The sequence below is a fragment of the Salvelinus sp. IW2-2015 genome, linkage group LG14, assembly GCF_002910315.2.
Source record: "Salvelinus sp. IW2-2015 linkage group LG14, ASM291031v2, whole genome shotgun sequence".
In the NCBI taxonomy this organism is placed as follows: Eukaryota; Metazoa; Chordata; class Actinopteri; order Salmoniformes; family Salmonidae; genus Salvelinus; species Salvelinus sp. IW2-2015.
The window spans coordinates 6,508,846-6,529,098 of NC_036854.1; the positions used below are offsets into that span (position 1 = coordinate 6,508,846).

Consider the following 20,253-nt stretch of genomic DNA (forward strand, 5'->3'; position numbering starts at 1 on the left):
TGTGTGTGTGTGTGTGTGTGTGTGTGTGTGTGTGTGTGTGTGTGTGTGTGTGTGTGTGTGTGTGTGTGTGTGTGTGTGTGTGTAACAAAGTGCCGCCTCTCTCTTTGTGCTCTCTCCTATTCTCCCTTATTCTCCTCGGTTGGTGCTTTCCCTTCTGGGCCAGTGACCGGTTTCAAGGAAGATCAGATTAAGAGCTGCAGCAGAGGTTTTGCTGGACCGTTAAATAGCCAAGGATCAAAGTCGTACTTGGCCCCTCAAAGCAGCACAGATCTCTAACCGAGAGGGGAAATGAAGCTGTTTGATCAAAGTCATGTTATGATGAAACAAAGCCAGGAGCCACCAGTGCGTTGGTAAATCACCTCATTTTCCACTTCCTTCGACAGACTCTCACACTCTGCTGATGGCAAACAAATTTGTATCATGGTAGACAACGTGTTTTTCTCTGTGATATCTTAAATAGCCAAGTACGACTTTGATCCTTGGCTATTTAACGGTCCAGCAAAACCTCTGCTGCAGCTCTTAATCTGATCTTCCTTGAAACCGGTCACTGGCCCAGAAGGGAAAGCACCAACCGAGGAGAATAAGGGAGAATAGGAGAGAGCACAAAGAGAGAGGCGTCTGTGTTGTGAGATGGAACATAGTATACAAATAGTATTCTTTTTAGTTGTCTTTTGGTGCCTTGACAATATAACTTTTTATTTCAATTGTAATAATATTCTTATGTTATTCTTGTCTATAACTGTTCTGTACTCTGTCATGTATTTTATGTTTTATTTGGGCTCCAGGAAGAATAGCTGCTGCATGTGCAACAGCTAATGGGGATCCTAAACTAGGAAGCCACCAGGGAAGAGGATATGGTAATGCTCTGCAGACCAGCCCTCTTTGTCCTTCAGCTTAGCACGTAGCAGCAGCAAGCGTCTCTGTGCCATCAGCATTGACCTACACACAGAGGTACTGGAGATGAAGAAAATAAAGCCTTATCTGAGCCAGAACGCCCCACAGGGCAGTAGTCTATCTCCTGTGTCTGTAGTGTGAGGCATCTTGATGTACAAGTAAACCCTCTGGACAAAAAAATGGATTAAAAAACACCCCCCAAAAAACAGCCCTGGTAAATAGAGCAGAGAGGCACCTGGGCAAGGACAGGCTGGGGAGAGAGGTAACTGGGGAGAAGGTATACTGTGGTGTCAGGCCCAAGGCGGGCGGGCGGACAGAGGGGGCTGTAGCCTGTGGGGTTTCTGTCTGTCAAACCGAATTTCTTGGGGAAATTGACGGAATATTGCAGTTCAACCCAGGTGAAGTAATAAATCTCTCTGAAGGTTGATGTCACTTTTGGTCTCTTCATGAGTGTAGTGGGCAGTGAATGTGCCAGTGAGTCAGCGTCCGTATACTCACTACATCACAACGGTTCTGACTGAGGAAAGACCTCGAGAGACAGTTTTCTGAAGAACTACAAAATGCTTTTCTTCCTCAGAGAATAGCCTAGATTTTGATGGTGTTGCTTTTGAGGCAAGCTTGAAGAACTTGGTGTTTCTTTTATCTTGTAACAAAAGGTATATGTCCTCACACTAAAAGCGGTCAAAATGCAGTCAGATATAACTCGGAGAATTCCCTCGCGGATGAGATGGGATCGATTAGCTGTCGGAGAAATCAGTGTATTGTCAGTCCACCGCCTTGAACGAGATGCTATGAAACACATTGTAGCTTTCTCTGAGGCAGAAGACAAATCAATTCTGGGGAGTTGTTTTCCTTATCTTGAGCCAAGGTGATGACGGCTGTGTGGGCTAGTATTGTCTGCCTTTGTAGTGCTGGCTACAATAGGCTTCGGTCAGATGGCTATCAGAAAATATTTTATTCACTAAGCACATCTGCTCGGCTCTGCTCTCCACAGTTTACACACCGACTTCATGACATAGAATGGGATTGCAAATACCGGACCAACAGTCCTGGGAAGAACCCATTTTTCGGCAGCAGTTTTGTTTCCACTGAAAGAGATTTATTGAAACTTATCCTGATTTATGGTCCAGGATTTTGGTTTTGGTTTTTTCACGCCACATAACATGTCCTGCACAGATCATTGATTTGCTTTATAGTGTTTATGAGTGACTTGCATAACATCATTTGCAAATAAGTACAGTACAATGTTCATCAAATAAATGGATTGAAATTGAGTTCAAAAGTTACCTTTTAAAAATGATTTGAAGTGGGTACTAGTCATCTTTTGGCTGCTGAAACAAGGTAAGTCCCAAGGGGCCTCGTAGTCAAATATCTCAGACTCCAAATACTATAACATTTTCCAAGTTTGGAAGATCAACCCTCCAAATGTGTGGCCTGCAGGCAGGTTTTGTTTGACATTTGATTTTAACTCTAGCATTTTGGTTTGTACAGCCAATCTGTCACAGACGCGAAGGTTGGTGTTTTGAGGATCTGGCTATTAAGTAAAGTGAACAGTGTTAGTGATGAGCAAATGTCTATTTGCTTTTGTGTTGTTGGCTCTGTACTGAAATGAGCAAACACTGCATGGATATATTGTCCAACCTCCAATACAAACAGACACCTGTGCATACAGTCAGGTACATAATTGTTGGCACCATTGATAAAGATGAGCAAATAAGACTGTACGAAGTAAGTAATACAAATACTATATTGTATGCTCCAAAAACTGGGAAATTATACTGAGCAAAAAAATAAATGCAACATGCAACAATTTCAAATATTTTACTGAGTTACAGCCCACTCCCCACTGAGGAGCCAGGCCCAGCCTATCAGAATGAGTTTTCCCCCACAAAAATCAACATTTTGCAATGGCCATCTCAGTTTCCAGACTTGAACCCCTTTGAAAACCTGTGGTTTGAATTGAAGAGGACTCTACATAAGAACAGACAAAGGATATCAATGATCTGGAAAGATTCAGTATGGAGGAATAGTCTAAGATCCCTCCCAATGTGTTCTCCAATCTCATTAAACATTTGTGAGGATAACGGGTGCCAATAATGTATTTTTCATAATTACTTGTTAAACCAAATCTCTTTCTCTGAGCAATTTTATTAGTATAAAATATAACTTTTTTGCTCATCTTTATCAATGATACCAATAATTATGGACAGAATTTGATACTGAGTTTTGTGTAGAGATCAGGTACCTGTAATATTAGAATCTTAGCATCACTAACCTTATCTGTGGTCTACCCACAGTGGATATTAATTCCATTCAGGCAACATTGGAGGCTGTTTTACCGTCACCCATATTAACCGCCAAATAATTACTTTTTCTGTCCTTCTCTATCAATTGAAGGCCATTAATTTATTTGTTTATTTGGATCCCCATTTAGCTTTTGCAGAAGCATCAGCTACTCTTCCTAGAGTCCACAGAATACCAAAAAAACATGACAAGTAACAAAACATTGATACACATTTAAAATACGATATACAAACAACACTACCAGGGTGTCTGTGTGTGCGTGTATTTGTGTGTGTGTGTCCCCTCACAGTCCCACCGTTCCATGAGAGATGTTGTTTAATCCGTTTTTTAAAGGTAATTTTGCTGTTTGCTTAAGTAATTGTAGATGGAAAGAAGTTCCATGCAATCAAATCAAGTCTAATTGTATTTGTTGCATGCGCCGAATTCAACCGGTGTAGACTTTACCGTGCAATGCTTACTTACGAGCCCTTTTCCAACAATGCAGAGTTAAAAAGTAAAAGTCATTTGCAAAAAATGTCAAAAGGAAATAGTAACACAATAAAATAACAATAACGAGGCTTTATACAAGGAGTATTGGTACCGAGTCAATGTGCAGGGGGTAATTGAAGTAATATGTACAAGTAGGTAGGGGTAAAAGTGAGTAGGCAATTCAGGATAGATAATGAACAGAGTAGCAACAGCAGATGTGAAAGTGTGGTGTGTGTGTGTTTTTTTCAAGTTAACCTTTATTTAACTAGGCAAGTCAGTTAAGAACAAATTCTTATTTACAATGACGGCCTAGGAACAGTGGGTGCAGAACGACAGATTTTTACCTGGTCAGCTCGGGGATTTGATCCAGCAACCTTTCGGTTACTGGCCCAATGCTCTAACCACTAGCCGTATGTGTGAGTGTGTGGGTAGAGGCCAGTGAGTGTGCATAGAGCCAGTGTAAGAGGGACCGTGCAAAAAAAGGGGGGGGGGGGGTCAATGCAAATAGTCTGGATAGCCATTTGATTAACTGTTCAGCAGTCTAATAGCTTGGGGGTAGAAGCTGTTAAGGAGCCTTTTGGTCCCACACTTGGCGCCCTTGTACCGCTTGCCGTGTAGCAGAGAGAACAGTCTTTGACTTGGGTGGCTGGAGTCTTGGCTCTGTATAATACTGTGCGTTGCCCTCAATTCGTTTTGGACTTGGGGACTGTGAAGAGAACCCTGGTGACATGTCTTTTGGGGTATGTAAGGGTGTTTGAGCTGAATGTTATTTGATTATACAGACAGTCTGGAATTTATCTCATAAAAACTAGAAGAAAATCAGTTCATCTCTCGTCAACCCTCAACCAGGAAAGACTGGTATGCATGTTGTTGGTTCTGTATGTGCAGTTAAGGGCAAGGTGTCCTGGTCTGTTCTGAGCCAGCTGCAGCTTTGCTAGGTCTTTCTTTGCTGCACTTGACCATATTACCAGACAGTAATCAAGACTGGAGCCTTAACCTTTTACTGCAGTGGGCTAAATCAGGGTCACACAGTGTTTCTTGGTAGTCTTAAACAAATCTACTTTGAAACAAAAATATACACCTCATACCCATGGTTATGGGCTTAAAAAAAAGAAGACACCTGTACCATGTCAGATATAGAGTTGAAATGTATAAAACGTTTAGTTTGCATACCAATATTACTCTTTTATATATACTGAACAAAAATATAAAACATGCAACAATTTCAACGACTTTACTGAATTACAGTTCATATTAGGAAATCAGTCAATTGAAATAAATTCATTAGGCCCTAATCTATCGATTTCACATGACTGGGCAGGGGCGCAGAGTGGACAGGGGCGCAGAGCATGACTGGGCAGGTTCGCAGAGGAAGAGATTTAACTGGAAGTGAACCCCCCCCCCACTAAGCAGACACAGGCCATTTGACCATAGTTATGGGCCCTGGTCAAAAGTAGTGCACTATAAAGGGAATTTTGGATACATTTTGTGCCATTTTGGATACAAGGCTATGCATTTAGATGAGCGTTAATACTGAGCCTGCCCGCTGACTGGCCGCCTGGACACAGTATTGTTGAGTTAGTGAGCACTGAGAAGGGGAGCAGTTCTGCTCTGGAGAAGGGAGAAATTGTATTTTCCCTTATCTTTCCTCCTTGTCTGAATCAAACTGTGGGCTTTTCTGTTTTGCCTCCGCTCTGTCAACGAATCAATCTCTGTCTATCATTATATTACTACCCCTTTAGGCCTCTTAGCACAGCTTTATCATGCTGTCTATACTTTTTCTCTCCCAATCTCTGAGATTGTGATGGCTGACTCTCCAATCAGAGAGTGGGACTGTATGTAGTCTCCTAGCTTTAACGAGTCGCAGGTCTAATCAAAACGGCCAATTGAATTACGTTCAGGGTCCACTTCATTATCTCAAACCTCTGCAATCAAGGTCACAGCACATTATGATTAGAATCCCTGCAGACAGACAGATAGATCCAGTACAGGAGGCCCTGACACCACTGAGGCAGAGCCGGACTACCGCATTTGGGATACTTCCTGCATATCAACAGATTTTGTGTAGGAAAAAGGTGCGGTTTTATTATGCTATTCTACATATTATGTCATGAGGCTAAGAGAAGATGTTTGACAAGGGGCCCCCAACCTCCCAAAACAAAAGCATAAAATTCACACATGTATTAGCACACACCAAACAGACACACACACACAGCATTACAAAGAGAAGGGACTAGTGGAAGTTGTAATTGGACAGAAGGAAAGCATGTATTACACAGTAGCAGCAGATAACTGTATAATAGCAGTGTACTACTATATGATATAAATAACAATATGCAATACAGCAGCTAATGTAGTAGCGTAGCATAGTTAGAGGCTAGCAATGCTAGGGAAAAGCCATGGAGGCAGCCATCTTGGGTTGCATAACAACACCGCAGCCATCTTGAGGCCTATAGTAACAGTGGAGAAAATACTCCTAATGGCCTGGATACTATACTGTAGGGTTGGGCGTTATACTGTGTTTTACGATATACCGGTATTGATGAACGGACCGGTTTGGGTTTTTACTTTACCTTCTGTAACGGTTTTTGAATGTTTGGTTTGCTAAATGTGATACGCCGTATGTAACATCCATTTTTATAATTTACTCCGCTACTTGAGTCATCCTCTCTCCTCTCTCTCCATGCCGCTTCCCACACAGACCTAGCCCCGCCGCCTGTCACTCAAAGGGCGCATTTGTTTGTTCAGTCTGCATTGTCAATACAGCCCTTGCAACAATATTGATGACAACGATGCTGTTTTCACTTTGCTTCTTCATATTAATCCAGTAGCGTTCTATAATTACACTATTAGTTTGTGTTTCTTACATATGCAAATGGCTAGTTTGCCTTTTCTTAGCTAATTTTAGATCTTCTGAGTGGAAAATTGAACGTTGTTCGAATTTTGTGCAAATTCCGGCGCGTGTTTATAGTGAACTTTTAGATAGTAGCCAATAGGCTATTATGGCAATTTGAGCATAATGTAGGCTTATCAGAGTGGCCTACCAACAAATCCAATGGAGCAAATCCCATAACATTTTCACATGTAAATAGCTTTTGATTTCTATGATATAGCCTACAGTAGCCTATTTGTGGTGTTCAATGCAGGCCTAAATTGCATTAGACGTTTTTACATTATGCAAGGCTTGACATGAATTCATGATTTTTTTACTTGGTCTATAACACCATGGGCCAAATAGGTGACTGTAAATTGCATTGTATTGTGTTGTATGATGCAAGAAACCACTTTACAAAATACAATTGATTATTATCGTCAGACAGAGAATTAGACAATGTAGGCTACCCCTCAGCCTATTTGCTTATTTGCACATTCATGCCTGTCTCAAAATACAACACCGCCCCATTAATTAAGACAAAACTTGCTTTTCAAAGACAGCTTGAAATGTAGCCTACACGTTTTGTCCTTGAGTAGGAAGCAGTAACTCTCTATTGCTGACCTATACTTACCTATAGCTGGGCTAATAACGCGCTAACTAGCAAAAAATATCAACAAATGTGCACATGCGGGCTCTGATCTGAGCTGATCTGAAAAGCACCTTAAGCATGTTCACTTGCGGGTGATTGAAAGACCGCTTGTGTGCTAACTACCTGCCAATAGAATTCTACTCCTTTGCGCTCTGGCTCTGCCTACAACAAAATCAGACTCAATCTTACAAAGTTAGATTTGTTTTGTTAAATTGAAAGGGGTCTGAAATAATGTTGATTCTATCACAGAAAAAGCATTGCTCTATATAGTGCAAACTAATGAGGCGAACTCAGTGAAGTTCTGCGTGGCCTGGCCTTTCCTCTGCGCCGCAGTCCTGGAGGATTGTTTTAGCTTGAAGTTTAATTGAACAGTTTAAAACAATCAGAATGGAGAAAGACCTATGGAAATCACTTAGAATGTATGTGCTGACCCTTGGATGGAATACGTATTTCTTTATTTATAAATACCTTGATATGATATTTTGCCCTACTGTACTGTACCCAGAACTACCCCAAGGGCGTATGTGGCAGGGGCTTCTAACGATCACGTATTACCAAAAAAAAGCCAGTCACGTTGCAGACACCAATGTCGCCCTACTGGACAAGCTAAACACCTTTTTCTCACGGTTCAAGCAAAACGACTCTGAGCTGCCGAGGAGAGCCTCTGAGGACAACGAGGGTTACGTCTCCACGGAGGATGCATGCAAGTCATTCAAACCTGTTAACCCCTCGCAAGGTTCCTGGCCCCGATGACATCCCTAGCCACACCCCCCGAGCAAGTGCAGACCAGCTAGCTGTTGTGTTTTTGGACATCCTGTTTTCCGTTATCCCCACCTGCTTCAAGATGTTCACTATCATCCCTGTGCCCAAGAATGGAAAAGTAACTGACCTGAATGACTACAGACCCGTACCACTCACTTCCGTCATCGTGAAGTGTTTTGAGAGGCTAGTCAGACTACATCACTGCCTCCCTCCCGACACTGAACCGTCTCCAATTTGCCTACCGCCCCGACAGATCCACGGACAACCCAATTACCATTGCACTGCACACTGCCCTCACCCACCTGGACAAGCGGAATGCATATGTGAGAATGCTGTTCATCAACTACAGCTCGTTCTTCAGTACCATAGTGTCCCTCTATGCTCACCACAAAGTTCACAGCCCCGGGACTGAACTCCTCCCTATGCAACTGGGTCCTGGACTTCCTGACGGACCGATCTAAGGGGAACAGTAGGGAAGATGTGGTCTATGTAACATTAACTATAACACTGATATGCATTAGCCTGCTAACACACTACATTGAATGAAACATGTAGGAGTAGTATAGTAGGCAGTAATACAGTAGCATGTTACATTTGAATAGATACAGTACATGCAGCAGTTGAACCCTAACCCACTAGGAGTCCACTTACATGGTCATTCCATGCACTAACCCAGTGGTTCCCAACCAGGGGTAGTAGGGCCCCTGGGGGTACTTGGCCTATCCACTGGGGGTACATGAGAAGACTCATGAGACCATAGGTGTACTGGTAAAATACACATGAGGGGGTACTTCAGGGGTACTCCTGGCAGAGCAAAATTCAGTTGTTGGTACAGTAACCAAAAACGGTTGGGAACCACTGCACTAACACACAGTTAGCAAGTCCAGATTAGAGGATTGTCCATGTGGAAATTGGAGAGGTCCAGTTGCTGAATTGTGATGGAGGACAGAGACACTCAACCTGCCCTCCTGGGAACAACTAAAGCACCAGCAGGAATTGGGGGCCTGTTACCACCACCAGGTTAGACCGCTGATTGGCTGGGCAAGGTCAGCTGACCCACACCAGGAGAGAGATCCAGAAGAGGTGTGAATAGTTTGGGGGCAGAGAGACCTGTAAACAATGGAAAGCCGATTCCCTGAGTACCTCTGCTCTCTGCTAGAGTAATAAAGGTCCTATTCCCACTACGAGATATGAAGGAGAGTCTGTAGAGCGGGGTGGCGAAAGATAATTCAACTTTTCAATTCACATTACATCCTTGCCTCCCTCACCTTTCGTTGTGGCTGGCAACACAACATTCTTGGTCCGCAGCTCAAATTGACTGTAAATATCACAGTAGCCACTAGCCAGTAAACACAAACAATTCAACAATAACAGAACATGTTCTTCTAAAACATATGACACTATTGAATAATGCAACCAAACCATATTACACTTGAATAATGCAACAATTCACAAGCATGTATGTGCAGACAATTTATTTTCTCGTCTGTAGACTACACTCATTACATTTAGCTTCAAGACCAAAGCACAGAGTTGCTATAAGAGCATGTCTTCATCAAGTAACGTTAGCCTATCAAAAATGAATGATTAACCCTCTCATACCAATATAAAAGTACAGTAGGCCTACCTTACATTACTCCAAATCAGCTTCATTCTTCTCAATATCATGCAAATCATTACGTGTGGTAAAAGCTAATTGCGACTGACAACATGGATATAAGTGAATTCACCATGATAAGCGGTGGAAGCCTATGGAAGCCCCCCCCCCCCCCCCCCCCCCCCCCCTCCCAAAAAAGAATCTGCGAGTTATGACATAGTAAATCATAATTATGAGATACTAAGTCATAATTATGATATAGTGAGTCTGGATCATGGACTTTGAAAAGGGGCAATCTGTGATTCAAACAATAAAGTGGCCCCGCTTATTTGTTTAAAAGCTGAGGAATGGGGCAGGAGAAATGTAACCACTCTCAAATATGTACATAGTCTCAAGGACTCTCACATAGGGATGCAAGGACTGACCATCCATGAGATCAAAATTATAGTTTAACCATGTTTTTAAGCTATACAGTGTTTGTTTACAATTTATATTGTTTACAAACAATTGACTTAAACGTGCTTATATTTTGGTTTCTGATGGGGTAAGTAAGAACGTTGCTCATGAAGCATTTCTATGTTACATTCTTCAAGAATCAATGGCTAATATTAATAAATTTAAAAGGATGTACCAAACCCAGATTGCCCCTTTAACAGATTGAATTGAATTAATTCATTAGTCATATCTGATCAGATGTGAACCAGATGTCATCAAGCAGGCACCAACTCATATCGCTCACACACACACACACACACACACACACACACACACAACACACACACACACACACACACACACACACACACACACACACACACACACACACACACACACAATGTGATTGACTATAGGATATACAGTACATAAGGCTGTCCTTGAAAGTTAAGGGCCTGATGCAAAGTGCACATCGGATTAATGTGATACAGATCGCCTGAACATACTATCTCATAGGTATGACTTGCTATCTCATAAGTATGACTTGCTATCTCATAAGTATGACTTGCTATCTCATAAGTATGACTTGCTATCTCATAGGTATGACTTGCTATCTCATAGGTATGACTTGCTATCTCATAGGTATGACTTGCTATCTCATAAGTATGACTTGCTATCTCATAAGTATGACTTGCTATCTCATAAGTATGACTTGTATCTCATAAGTATGCCTTGCTATCTCATAAGTATGACTTGCTATCTCATAAGTATGACTTGCTATCTCATAAGTATGACTTGATATCTCTTAAGTATGACTTGCTATCTCTTAAGTATGACTTACTATCTCATTATTTTCACTTACTATCTCATTATTATGACTTACTATCTCATAACTCGAAGTCAGATTAAATAAAATTGATTTTGTGGCGGGAACAGACTTCCATAGTCAACGTGCACAATTAGTCTGTGCTTCAATCTGACCAACTGTAGCCTACTGATAACAACCACAGCTGCAGGTAACCTAGAGAAGCCTATACGCATCTGGGCAAACATAACGTCATGTTTTTATAGCCTAAGCTATGTATTTATAGCCTAAAATAGGCCCATTTATTTATGTTCTGAGAAAATGTGAATGATCAAATTTGGTTTATATTTACACTTTGGGTGGCTAGGCAACCTAGGCCTTTTTAATCACAAATCATTGACTGGAATTAATCAATCAACACAATAGTGATGACATACTGAATGAGTATATGTTTTATTACAGATGCAAATGCCTACAGGATGCAACCATGTATGCAACCAGCGCAGCCATGTTCGTTTTTGTCCGATCACAGTTGTCTCTGTCTGTGTAAAGGGTTTTCACAGTTTCATCCTCCCTAGGGTTAGGAGTTTTTCCAAGATAGTTTTTTTTTTTTTTACCATATGACCTGATCATACGCTACAACTAGGGTCCGCAGTTGGTTAGGTACCAGATCAGGAAAAACTCTGGGCCCCAGGAAAACAATTTCCCCCCACCACTCTGGAACCTGTAGTGCCACCTTTGAAATCACCACGCATTGTTACAAATGAAAAAACATATCCTATTTGTATGACCTACATTTTACACGTTTTTGGTGGTGTGGATGGGCTTCCATACTTTTACATGGCTCAGTGCAGCCGGCAGTTACTGCGACAATTTCAGAATGTAACAGGCTGTTACTGAAATTTCAGGTAAAAAAAATCTCAATAAAAGTCTATACATTTCAGCTGTTTGAAAAACATTGCTCTGCTATTACCATTTATATTGTAAGACTGTTGACTCATTGAGACAATTCTGTTTACCTTGTTTCAAGGGGGGCAACTGTCGGGCGAGTGTCGTAGCGATCGAGACTTAGCAAGTATGCACGTTTACATTTGAGTAATATGTGTAGCCGACTGTATTTTTTTGTCTTGGAGTTGTGTCTCTGAAATAGGGTAAGAGAAGGCTGAGAGAAGTGTTCAGGAGCAACTGTACGGGTTTTCTACACCGTTACTTTCTTCTCTGTATATCAGTTATGATACCCAAAAACCAGAGAGTTGTTTTAGTGACTCAAAGATTAGAGTACATTGGTCTCCAAAGAGAAACGTCTAAGGCTCTTTTCCTTCTGAATATCTCTTCAATATCTGTTCAAGCTGTAAGGTGCCCAAAAGGTAGTTGTTTTAGTGACTCAGTGTGTCTGGGCTGTTTTCCTTCTTCAGGAGGACTCTTATCTGCAGACCGTCGGTGTTCTGGGGGTTTGTGAGCTACTCGAAATGTTTACTACTAGGCTACTTTAGTTTGCCCTCTCAGCGTATTTTGTCTTTGCAATGTTGACACAATACTCATGTAATGTTAGCCAGCAGAAGGCATTATCTGCTGCTGTTTATTGTGCTTGTTCGGTGCTATTCTCCATGGTGGCATTGGTCAGCTCATTGAATAGCTTCCTCTATTATAATAGCAGGATATTTACCATGGGACCTAAGTGGAAAGTTACTTCTGAGGGGAAATGTGTCTGTGCCCTTGAGCAAGGCATTCAACCCTAATTTGCTCCAGGGATGCCGTACTACTATGGCTGACCCTGTAAAACAACACATTTCACTGCACCCATCTTATTTATTTATTTTAGTTTTCATGGCAGCAGCCATATTGAGACTATACCATTAGCACCCCAGGGAGAGGAGGTGTATGTTCGCGATCTACCCAGATGGGGTCCGAGTGAGTCAGGCAGGAGAGACTATTTCACATCCTGTCAGCTCTCTGGAGACAGCCAGCAGCCTGGAGCCGCACCTGACAGCCATCTGGCTGCTGTTCTACTCATTTTCACTCCACACACCCAAACACACATACACACACACTCACACAAACAGCACAAGCGTAAATGGCACTCACACACATACACAAATACACGCACACAGTGATACCAGTCAACTGGAATTAGGCTTCAAAGCACAGTTTTTGCACACAAGTCCATTTTTTGGTCATCAGTTTTTCTCTAAATTCGGTTGAGTGTATATAATTATTTTTCATGTATCTTTTTAGAAGCCTGTAAAATGACCTGAGAGCAGGTTGAGTTCAAATATTAAGTGTGAGATGCTGTTGGTATTTATTCCAGCCAGGTAGTTTACTTTAATTGCCTCTGTGATGTTTGTGTTTTTCAGGGGGAAAGCAGCGAGGGGCCCGGCCAGTTTGACGTATCCCTGTATGAGAACTCCTTCTACCTGTTCTGGCTCCTGGAGCAGCTCCTTCAGGTCGGACAAGGACCCCCAGGGGCAACAGGGGGAACTGGGCACCATTGGAGCCCAGAGCAGAGGGCCCTTCTGGGCCGGCTGGAGCATAGCGTCTTGCTCCTGTCCGATGATTTCCCTCTGTACTCCCTCTACATGTGGAGGATAGGGGCTCTCCTCGCCCCCTCCGACACCAACAACACCCAGACCTGAGACTGGCGTTCCAGGAACGAGCGAGGCACCGCCACACGCATGTAATTCCACCTCCAGATCTTTCTACTTCAAAGGGCTGCAGAAGTTGGTGCAGTTAGTCAAGGAGGATTTGACTAACATAGCAGGAATCAAAAGACAGGACTTGACAGGACTGGAGAAGGAGGTGGTGGCTCCATTTGATATTCTCATCGGAAGAAGAATCTAAAAATAGTGTTGTGGCACGTAGAGTAAGCTAAACCAATTATTATTGTGTGGCAATGTGAGAAAGACTACAGTGGATGACATTAGAAAAAAAGGAAAGCATGACATTTTTAATTCGTTTTTATTTACAGACTGTAATTGTATAATTAACATGCTGAGCATTGCATGAGCAGCTATTTATAGGAACATATTACTGTAAGGAAGGAATGTACAGAATGTTTGTGCTTAGATATCCACGTTTTAATTTGTTGATTCTATTAGCAAGATGCAACATTTTTACTAAAAGGATTTGAAGAGAAAAAAAGCCAAAAATGTTTGTATTCTAGATTTTCCCCTTTCTACTCACAGATTACAGTCCATGTAAATATATGGCTTTTAGACTTTGATTTATTAGACCTGTTTATGGAAGTATTTACTGGTATATTTAACATGTTGTAATAAAAATAAATCTGCCATTTTAAAAGCAACGTCCTGCTCCTTACCTGACTTCTCCAAAATATTTGTACTTTACATCGCTCTATTGTCAGAATTTTTAAATCTCAAACAGAAGGGCCCTGGACTGGATTCTACTAAGCTAACATATGGAATTGTTTTAAGATTGTAATACCACCAATGAACATTTAGCTATTTGATTTTTTTTTTTTAATATATTTTATGAATAATTTAATGAAACACTGAATTTGGCCTTACTGCTATTAGCCCATAGAAACGCATTGAATAACATTCATACATGGCAAAACAGATAGTCCAAAAATGTATAAAAGAAGTTTGTTTTGAAGTGTCTGTCCTAAATTGGAGATATATAAGAAAGCTCAGGAAATTAGTATATCTATTTTTTACACATTTTTAACCCCTTTTTTGCCACTTAAGTACTTCCATATGCCTTCAAAAAGTATTTACCCCTTGACTTATTCCACATTTTGTTGTGTTACAGCCTGAATATAAAACATATTAAATAGATTCGCTCTCACCCATCTACACACAATACCCCATAATGACAAATTGAAAACATGTTTGACATATTTTGCAAATGTATTGAAAATTAAAAACATAAATACCTCATTTACATAATTATTGACACCCCTGAGTCAATACTTTGTTGGCAATTACAATCTCTAAGAGGATTGTACAATATTTGCCGATTATTCTTTTTAAAAATTCTTCAAGCTCTGCCAAGTTGATTGTTGATCATTGCTAGACAGCCATTTTCAAGTCTTGCCATAGATTTTCAAGCCAATTGAAATGCACCATGCTCAGGGATATTAAGCGTCTGTTTATTTATTACATTTTTTGACACATCTACCAATTGGTGTCCTTTGCGAGGCATTGAAAAACCTCCCTGGTCTTTGTGGTTGAATCTGTGCTTGAAATGTACTACTCGAATGAGCGACCTTACAGATAATTGTATGTGTTGGGTACAGAGATGGGGTAAGCGTTAAATGTTTGTTAACCAGGGGCCTCCCGAGTGACACAGCGGTCTAAGGCACTGCATCCCAGGCTGTGTCACAGCCGGCTGTGACTGGGAGACCCATGAGGCGGTGCACAATTGGCCCAGCGTCGACCGAGTTATGGGAGGGCTTGGCCAACCCGGATTTCCTTGTCCCATTGCGCTCTAGCGACTCCTTGTGGCAGGCCGGGCGCCTGCAAGCTGACCTTGGTTGCCAACTGGTTGGTGTTTCCTCCGACACATTGGTGTGGCTGGCTTCCGGGTTAAGCGAGGTGTGTGTCAAGAAGCAGTGCGATTTGGTAGGGTCGTGTTTCAGAGGACGCATGGCTCTCGACCTACACCTCTTCCGAGACCGTAGGGGAGCTGCAGCGATGGGACAAGACAAACTACTAATTTGGATATCACAAAATTGGGGAGAAAAAGGAGTTAAAGTACAACGACAACAAAAAACATAATTATCATAACCTTGTTAACAACTATTATTTAACACTGAATGAGTCCATGCAACTTATAATGCAATTTGTTAAGTCCATTTTTACTCCTGAACTTCAGGCTTGCCTTAACAAAGGGGTTGAATACTTATTGACTCAAGACATTTCAGCTTTAAGTTTCCCAAATTTTCAGCAACCAAAATTTCACTTTGAGATTATGGGGTATCAGTGACACAAAATCTACATTTAATCAATTTTAAATTCAGGCTGTAACACAACAACATTTGGAAAAGTAAAGGGTTGTGAATACATTCTGAAGGCACTGTACTTCCATAATTTAAAAAAAACTGGTACAGGGTTACCTTCAGACAAGTCTTGTGAGGCTTCTGGGCATCCTAGAGCAAAACACATGTTCGTGAGAGTCATCTTTCCGTAGAGGGGTTGTTATTAATTTGTACACCAAACCATTACGACGCTACAGACATTTTTGTGAGAAGACGATTTTTGGGATGTCTCCTGGTTTGACAAACACCGCTGTAGCTCTGCCACCTTCCAACGCAGATGCGGAAGGACGACAACGGAGGATGCGGTGGGTTGAGTTGCGGCCCATGCAAAAAAATCTGATAACAGACTGATTTTGCTATTTATTATGCTAATTAGATTTCCACAGGAGCACAGACATCAACTCTAGGGAGTTTTAAGACATGTTTGTATAGATTGTCAGTGACATTAATTATCAGTAACACTAGAGTAAGTCTGACTTACTGTTTTTACTATTGTAAGTCGATAGCAGGGGTATTCGACCAGGGTTCCGCTGCCCCTACTGCAAGTGGATTTTTTTCTCAATGTTTTGATGAATATCGCTAGCAACAACAGAATAAACTAATTTTGAATTACATACCTATAGTAGAAACGATGATAATATCTTTCTACTTATGTAAACTTCTCAACTCCGAATATTGAGCAAATTCCACTCACTGGAGCCAATTACAGTCACTGGAGTATCTGACATAGGCTTTGAAAAAGCACCCGTGAATAGGCTACCAGTTGCTGCTGGTAAGCTTTCTTGACTTGCACATACATTTTTGCCAACACGTGGCTAACCTTTGTTTAAAGGTCCAATGCAGCAGTTTTTTTTTTATCTCAATATCAAATAATTTCTGGGTGAAATCATTTCTGTGTACCTTACTGAGGTTGTTTTCAATGAAAATGGTCAAAAATAAACAAAAATTGCTTCTTAGCAAAGAGCAATTTCTCAAGCAAGAATTCTGCTGTGACTGTATGGGAGTGGTCTGAGTGGGGAGGGAAAAACTGGAAATTGGCTGTCATTGGCAGAGAGGTTTGGAACTCCATTTCTTGTTTGTCTTATTAACTAATTTACCGCATGGTCACCATGGACGGCCAGAACTCCATCCTACCAAAACAAGCTGAAAAAACAGCTCTTACACTAAAAGGGCATTATCCTCATTTTCACAATTTCACAGTATTATTCCAACCTCATAGTGTGGAAATATATATATAAAACACAGGAAACTGCACTGGGCATTTTACCATCTAAACAGCTGCTCTGAGCAAAAATGTATTCGGCGCTACCTTTCTAGCTAATAGGCTATGTTAGAGTTTACACTTCCTCTTCCAATTATAATGTGGGGAGGTCAAAAGGATAAAAAATGATCTACCAAACCTATTAATTTGAAAATGTTGATTACTTCTCTCCATTATCAGTCACCTGATGATAAGAAAAGATGTGAAAACGTATGATGGGGTCCCTTGGTCTCCAGTTTGCCTGGGAAGTGGTCCCTGGGCAAGATAAGGTTGAAGACCCCTGTTCTACAGCAGTGATACAATAAGTCTGGCTTACTGTACTGTTCTATAGCAGTGGTACCGTAAGTCTGACATACTATAGTGTTTTATTTAGTTATTTATTTAACCTTTATTTTAGCAGGGCCTCTTTTTCAAGGGATCCCTGCATGTAGACAATTCATACACATTCACAAATACAATATTTATTTACAAGCAATTTAAGAAAAGCAATCACATTCCTCAACACGGAGGTCCTCCATCAACAACTTGAACTGCCCTAGAGGTAACAGAGGATCAGGGTGCAGCGAGCTCTGCAGATAATTCCATACATGGGCGCAAAAACACTGAATACAGATGTACCTAATTCTGTAGAGATCAACAGGACCTCTAGAGTTAGCCATCCCTGTGATGGGGTCTGGTAAGTCTTTAGTTTAACAAGGAAGTAAGGTACAGCGGAAGTTGGTGCAAAAGGGCTTTATAAACAAAAAGAGAGCAGTGTATCAATCTATGAGACTTGAGATGGCCAGCCTACATTCTGATATAGGATGTAATAATGTGTACTAAACCTGTCGCCCGTAATAAAGAAAGGTGTTCTGTGGTAAACTGGATCTGATGGTTTCGGTGTAGTGGCAGCTGCATTCATATAAATGGTTTTACCTTAGTCTAGCACTTGCAGGAAAGTTGACTGAATTATCTGTGATCAATGTGGGCACTATCCATTATACATATACATAAATCATCGGATACATTTTTAAGTAAGTTGGAAAACATCATGTACTTGGTTTTATCTGTATTAAGTACCAACCTCAGTTCAACAAAAGCTTTCTGCAAAGCAGAAAAAGCTAATTGCAGCTCCGAAAAAAAAGCCTGGTCAACCGTGTACTCTTATTATCCACCCCTCAGAGCCTTGTTGCTCTCTAGATTTCTTCCTAGGTTCCTAGCTTTCTAGGGAGTTTTCCCTAGCCACTGAGTTTCTACATCTGCATTGCTTGCTCTTTGGGATTTTAGGCAGGATATCTGTATAAGCACTTTGCGACAACTGCTGTATGTAAAAAGGTCTTTATAAAATAAATCTTGATTGATTGATTGGGTGCAATAGCATACACAACATTTTCATCTACATACAGGAGTATGTGATTTTTTTTGTTACATATAGACCAATATTATATACAGTATATAGACAGTATACAGTACAGAACCTAAAATCAACCCCTGTGAGACACCTTTTGTAATATAAAGGAAACTTGACTTAACGCCATCAGAAAGTACACATTGCGTCCTATCTGTCAGGTAGTTTTAAAAACAATTACAAGACGCCTGATCCAGGCCAATTTCAGGCAACCTTTGAATTAGTAAAGAGTGGTCGACAGTGTTGAACGCTTTAGACAAGTCAATGAATAGAGCAGCACACTGTTTCTTTCTATCCAAACAATTTACCACATCATTTAAAACCAGTGTTGCTGCTGAGATGGTGCTATGGTCTGAAGCCCGACTGATGCACATTTCAAATAGATTCTGTGGTTAAGAAAGATTTAAGCTGAGTGTTGAATAAAGCACTCTATTGGCTTTGACTGACAGATGTTATAAACTTTGTTACAAGAAGATGTCCCCATACCTCCCGCTAATTGGGCTACCTTTGCGCATATTTTGTTGTCTGAGTGTGGGAAATGCTAGAAATCGAGAGGAGTCGATGTGTTCTGAAAGAGGAGATGTTGAGGATTATAATAAATACCGCTTTGATGTCATCAAGCAAACCGCACACCCATGAGTCCAAATGTGCACTTCACATTTCCATATCATGAAACTCATGTAATTTACAGGATCAACTTTTATGATTCGCAGTTACAAGGATGACATGCGTTATACCCTGGGTTGTCCTGAACAGAATGAGCCTATGTTTGTTGTATTGTGAATTAAAATGACCTGCAGAAAACGCACGACTCCATTCTATGTGCATCAAAATTACAATGTTTGTCTAAAGTGCCTTTTGAAAGTTTATTTTAATTAAAAAAAAATATTATTTACCCCTTTTTTTCTCCCCAATTTCGTGGTATCCAATTGGTAGTAGTTACAGTCTTGTCTCATCGCTGCAACTCCCGTACAGACTCAGGAAAGGCGAAGGTCGAGAGCCATGCGTCCTCCGAAACACAACCCAACCAAGCCGCACTGCTTCTTGACACAATGCCCATCCAACTCGGAAGCCAGCCGCACCAATGTGTCGGAGGAAACACCGTACACCTGGCGACCTGGTCAGCGTGCACTGCGCCCGGCCCGCCACAGTAGTCGCTAGTGTGCGATGAGACAAGGATATCCCTGCCGGCCAAACCCTCCCTAAACCGGACGACGCGGGGCCAATTGTGCGCCGCCCCATGGGCCTCCCAGTCGCGGCCGGCTGCGACAGAGCCTGTGCTCGAACGCAGAATCTCTGGTCCTTTTGAAAGTTGAACACTTATAAGATCGCTTATAACTTAGCTAGCCATGTTGGCAAAATAATAAACGTTCAAATGATGCCTAACTGACCCATATTGTGATTTATAATGGAAGTATTGCGTTAACAACAGTAATTGTTTGATGGTGGGGATGCAGGGATGTTACAAACAAAAAACTACAAGTGTGCTTGCTTCAATTCCTCAATGGAAAAGCTAGGAGAGCTAAAAAAAAAAACTAGCACCTTATAGTTGAAGGCTCTTTGCTTGAGTCATAAAAGCGCATTGAAATTACTTAGGAATTGTGCACAATAGGAGAGGTTTGTGGCCACTGGGAGACCCCACTTAGACCTCTCACTCAAACCCTTGTAATATTTTTTTCTTATCTTGCACCTACTCCAAAATGTCCACGAATATTCTTATGTTATTGAATGTATCCAGAGTATTTTTAAATTGTGTTTTGGGCAAATGCTTTGAAATGTACCGTTTTCTTTTGTTAGTTTAAATGTTGTGTCCTCACTTT

At 41.2% G+C, this 20,253-nt stretch overlaps 1 protein-coding gene across 1 annotated transcript in view; it reads left to right on the forward strand.

Moving 5' to 3' along the window:
- The window catches only part of LOC111973280 (meiosis-specific protein MEI4-like), a 50,466-nt gene extending 36,395 nt beyond the window's left edge, over positions 1 to 14,071 (forward strand). The window contains exon 5 of the mRNA XM_024000596.1: positions 13,144 to 14,071. Within this exon, the coding sequence (XP_023856364.1) occupies positions 13,144 to 13,422 (279 nt within the window). The 3' untranslated portion in view covers positions 13,423 to 14,071. The remainder of the gene's footprint in view (positions 1 to 13,143) is intronic.
- Positions 14,072 to 20,253: the final 6,182 nt, after the last annotated feature.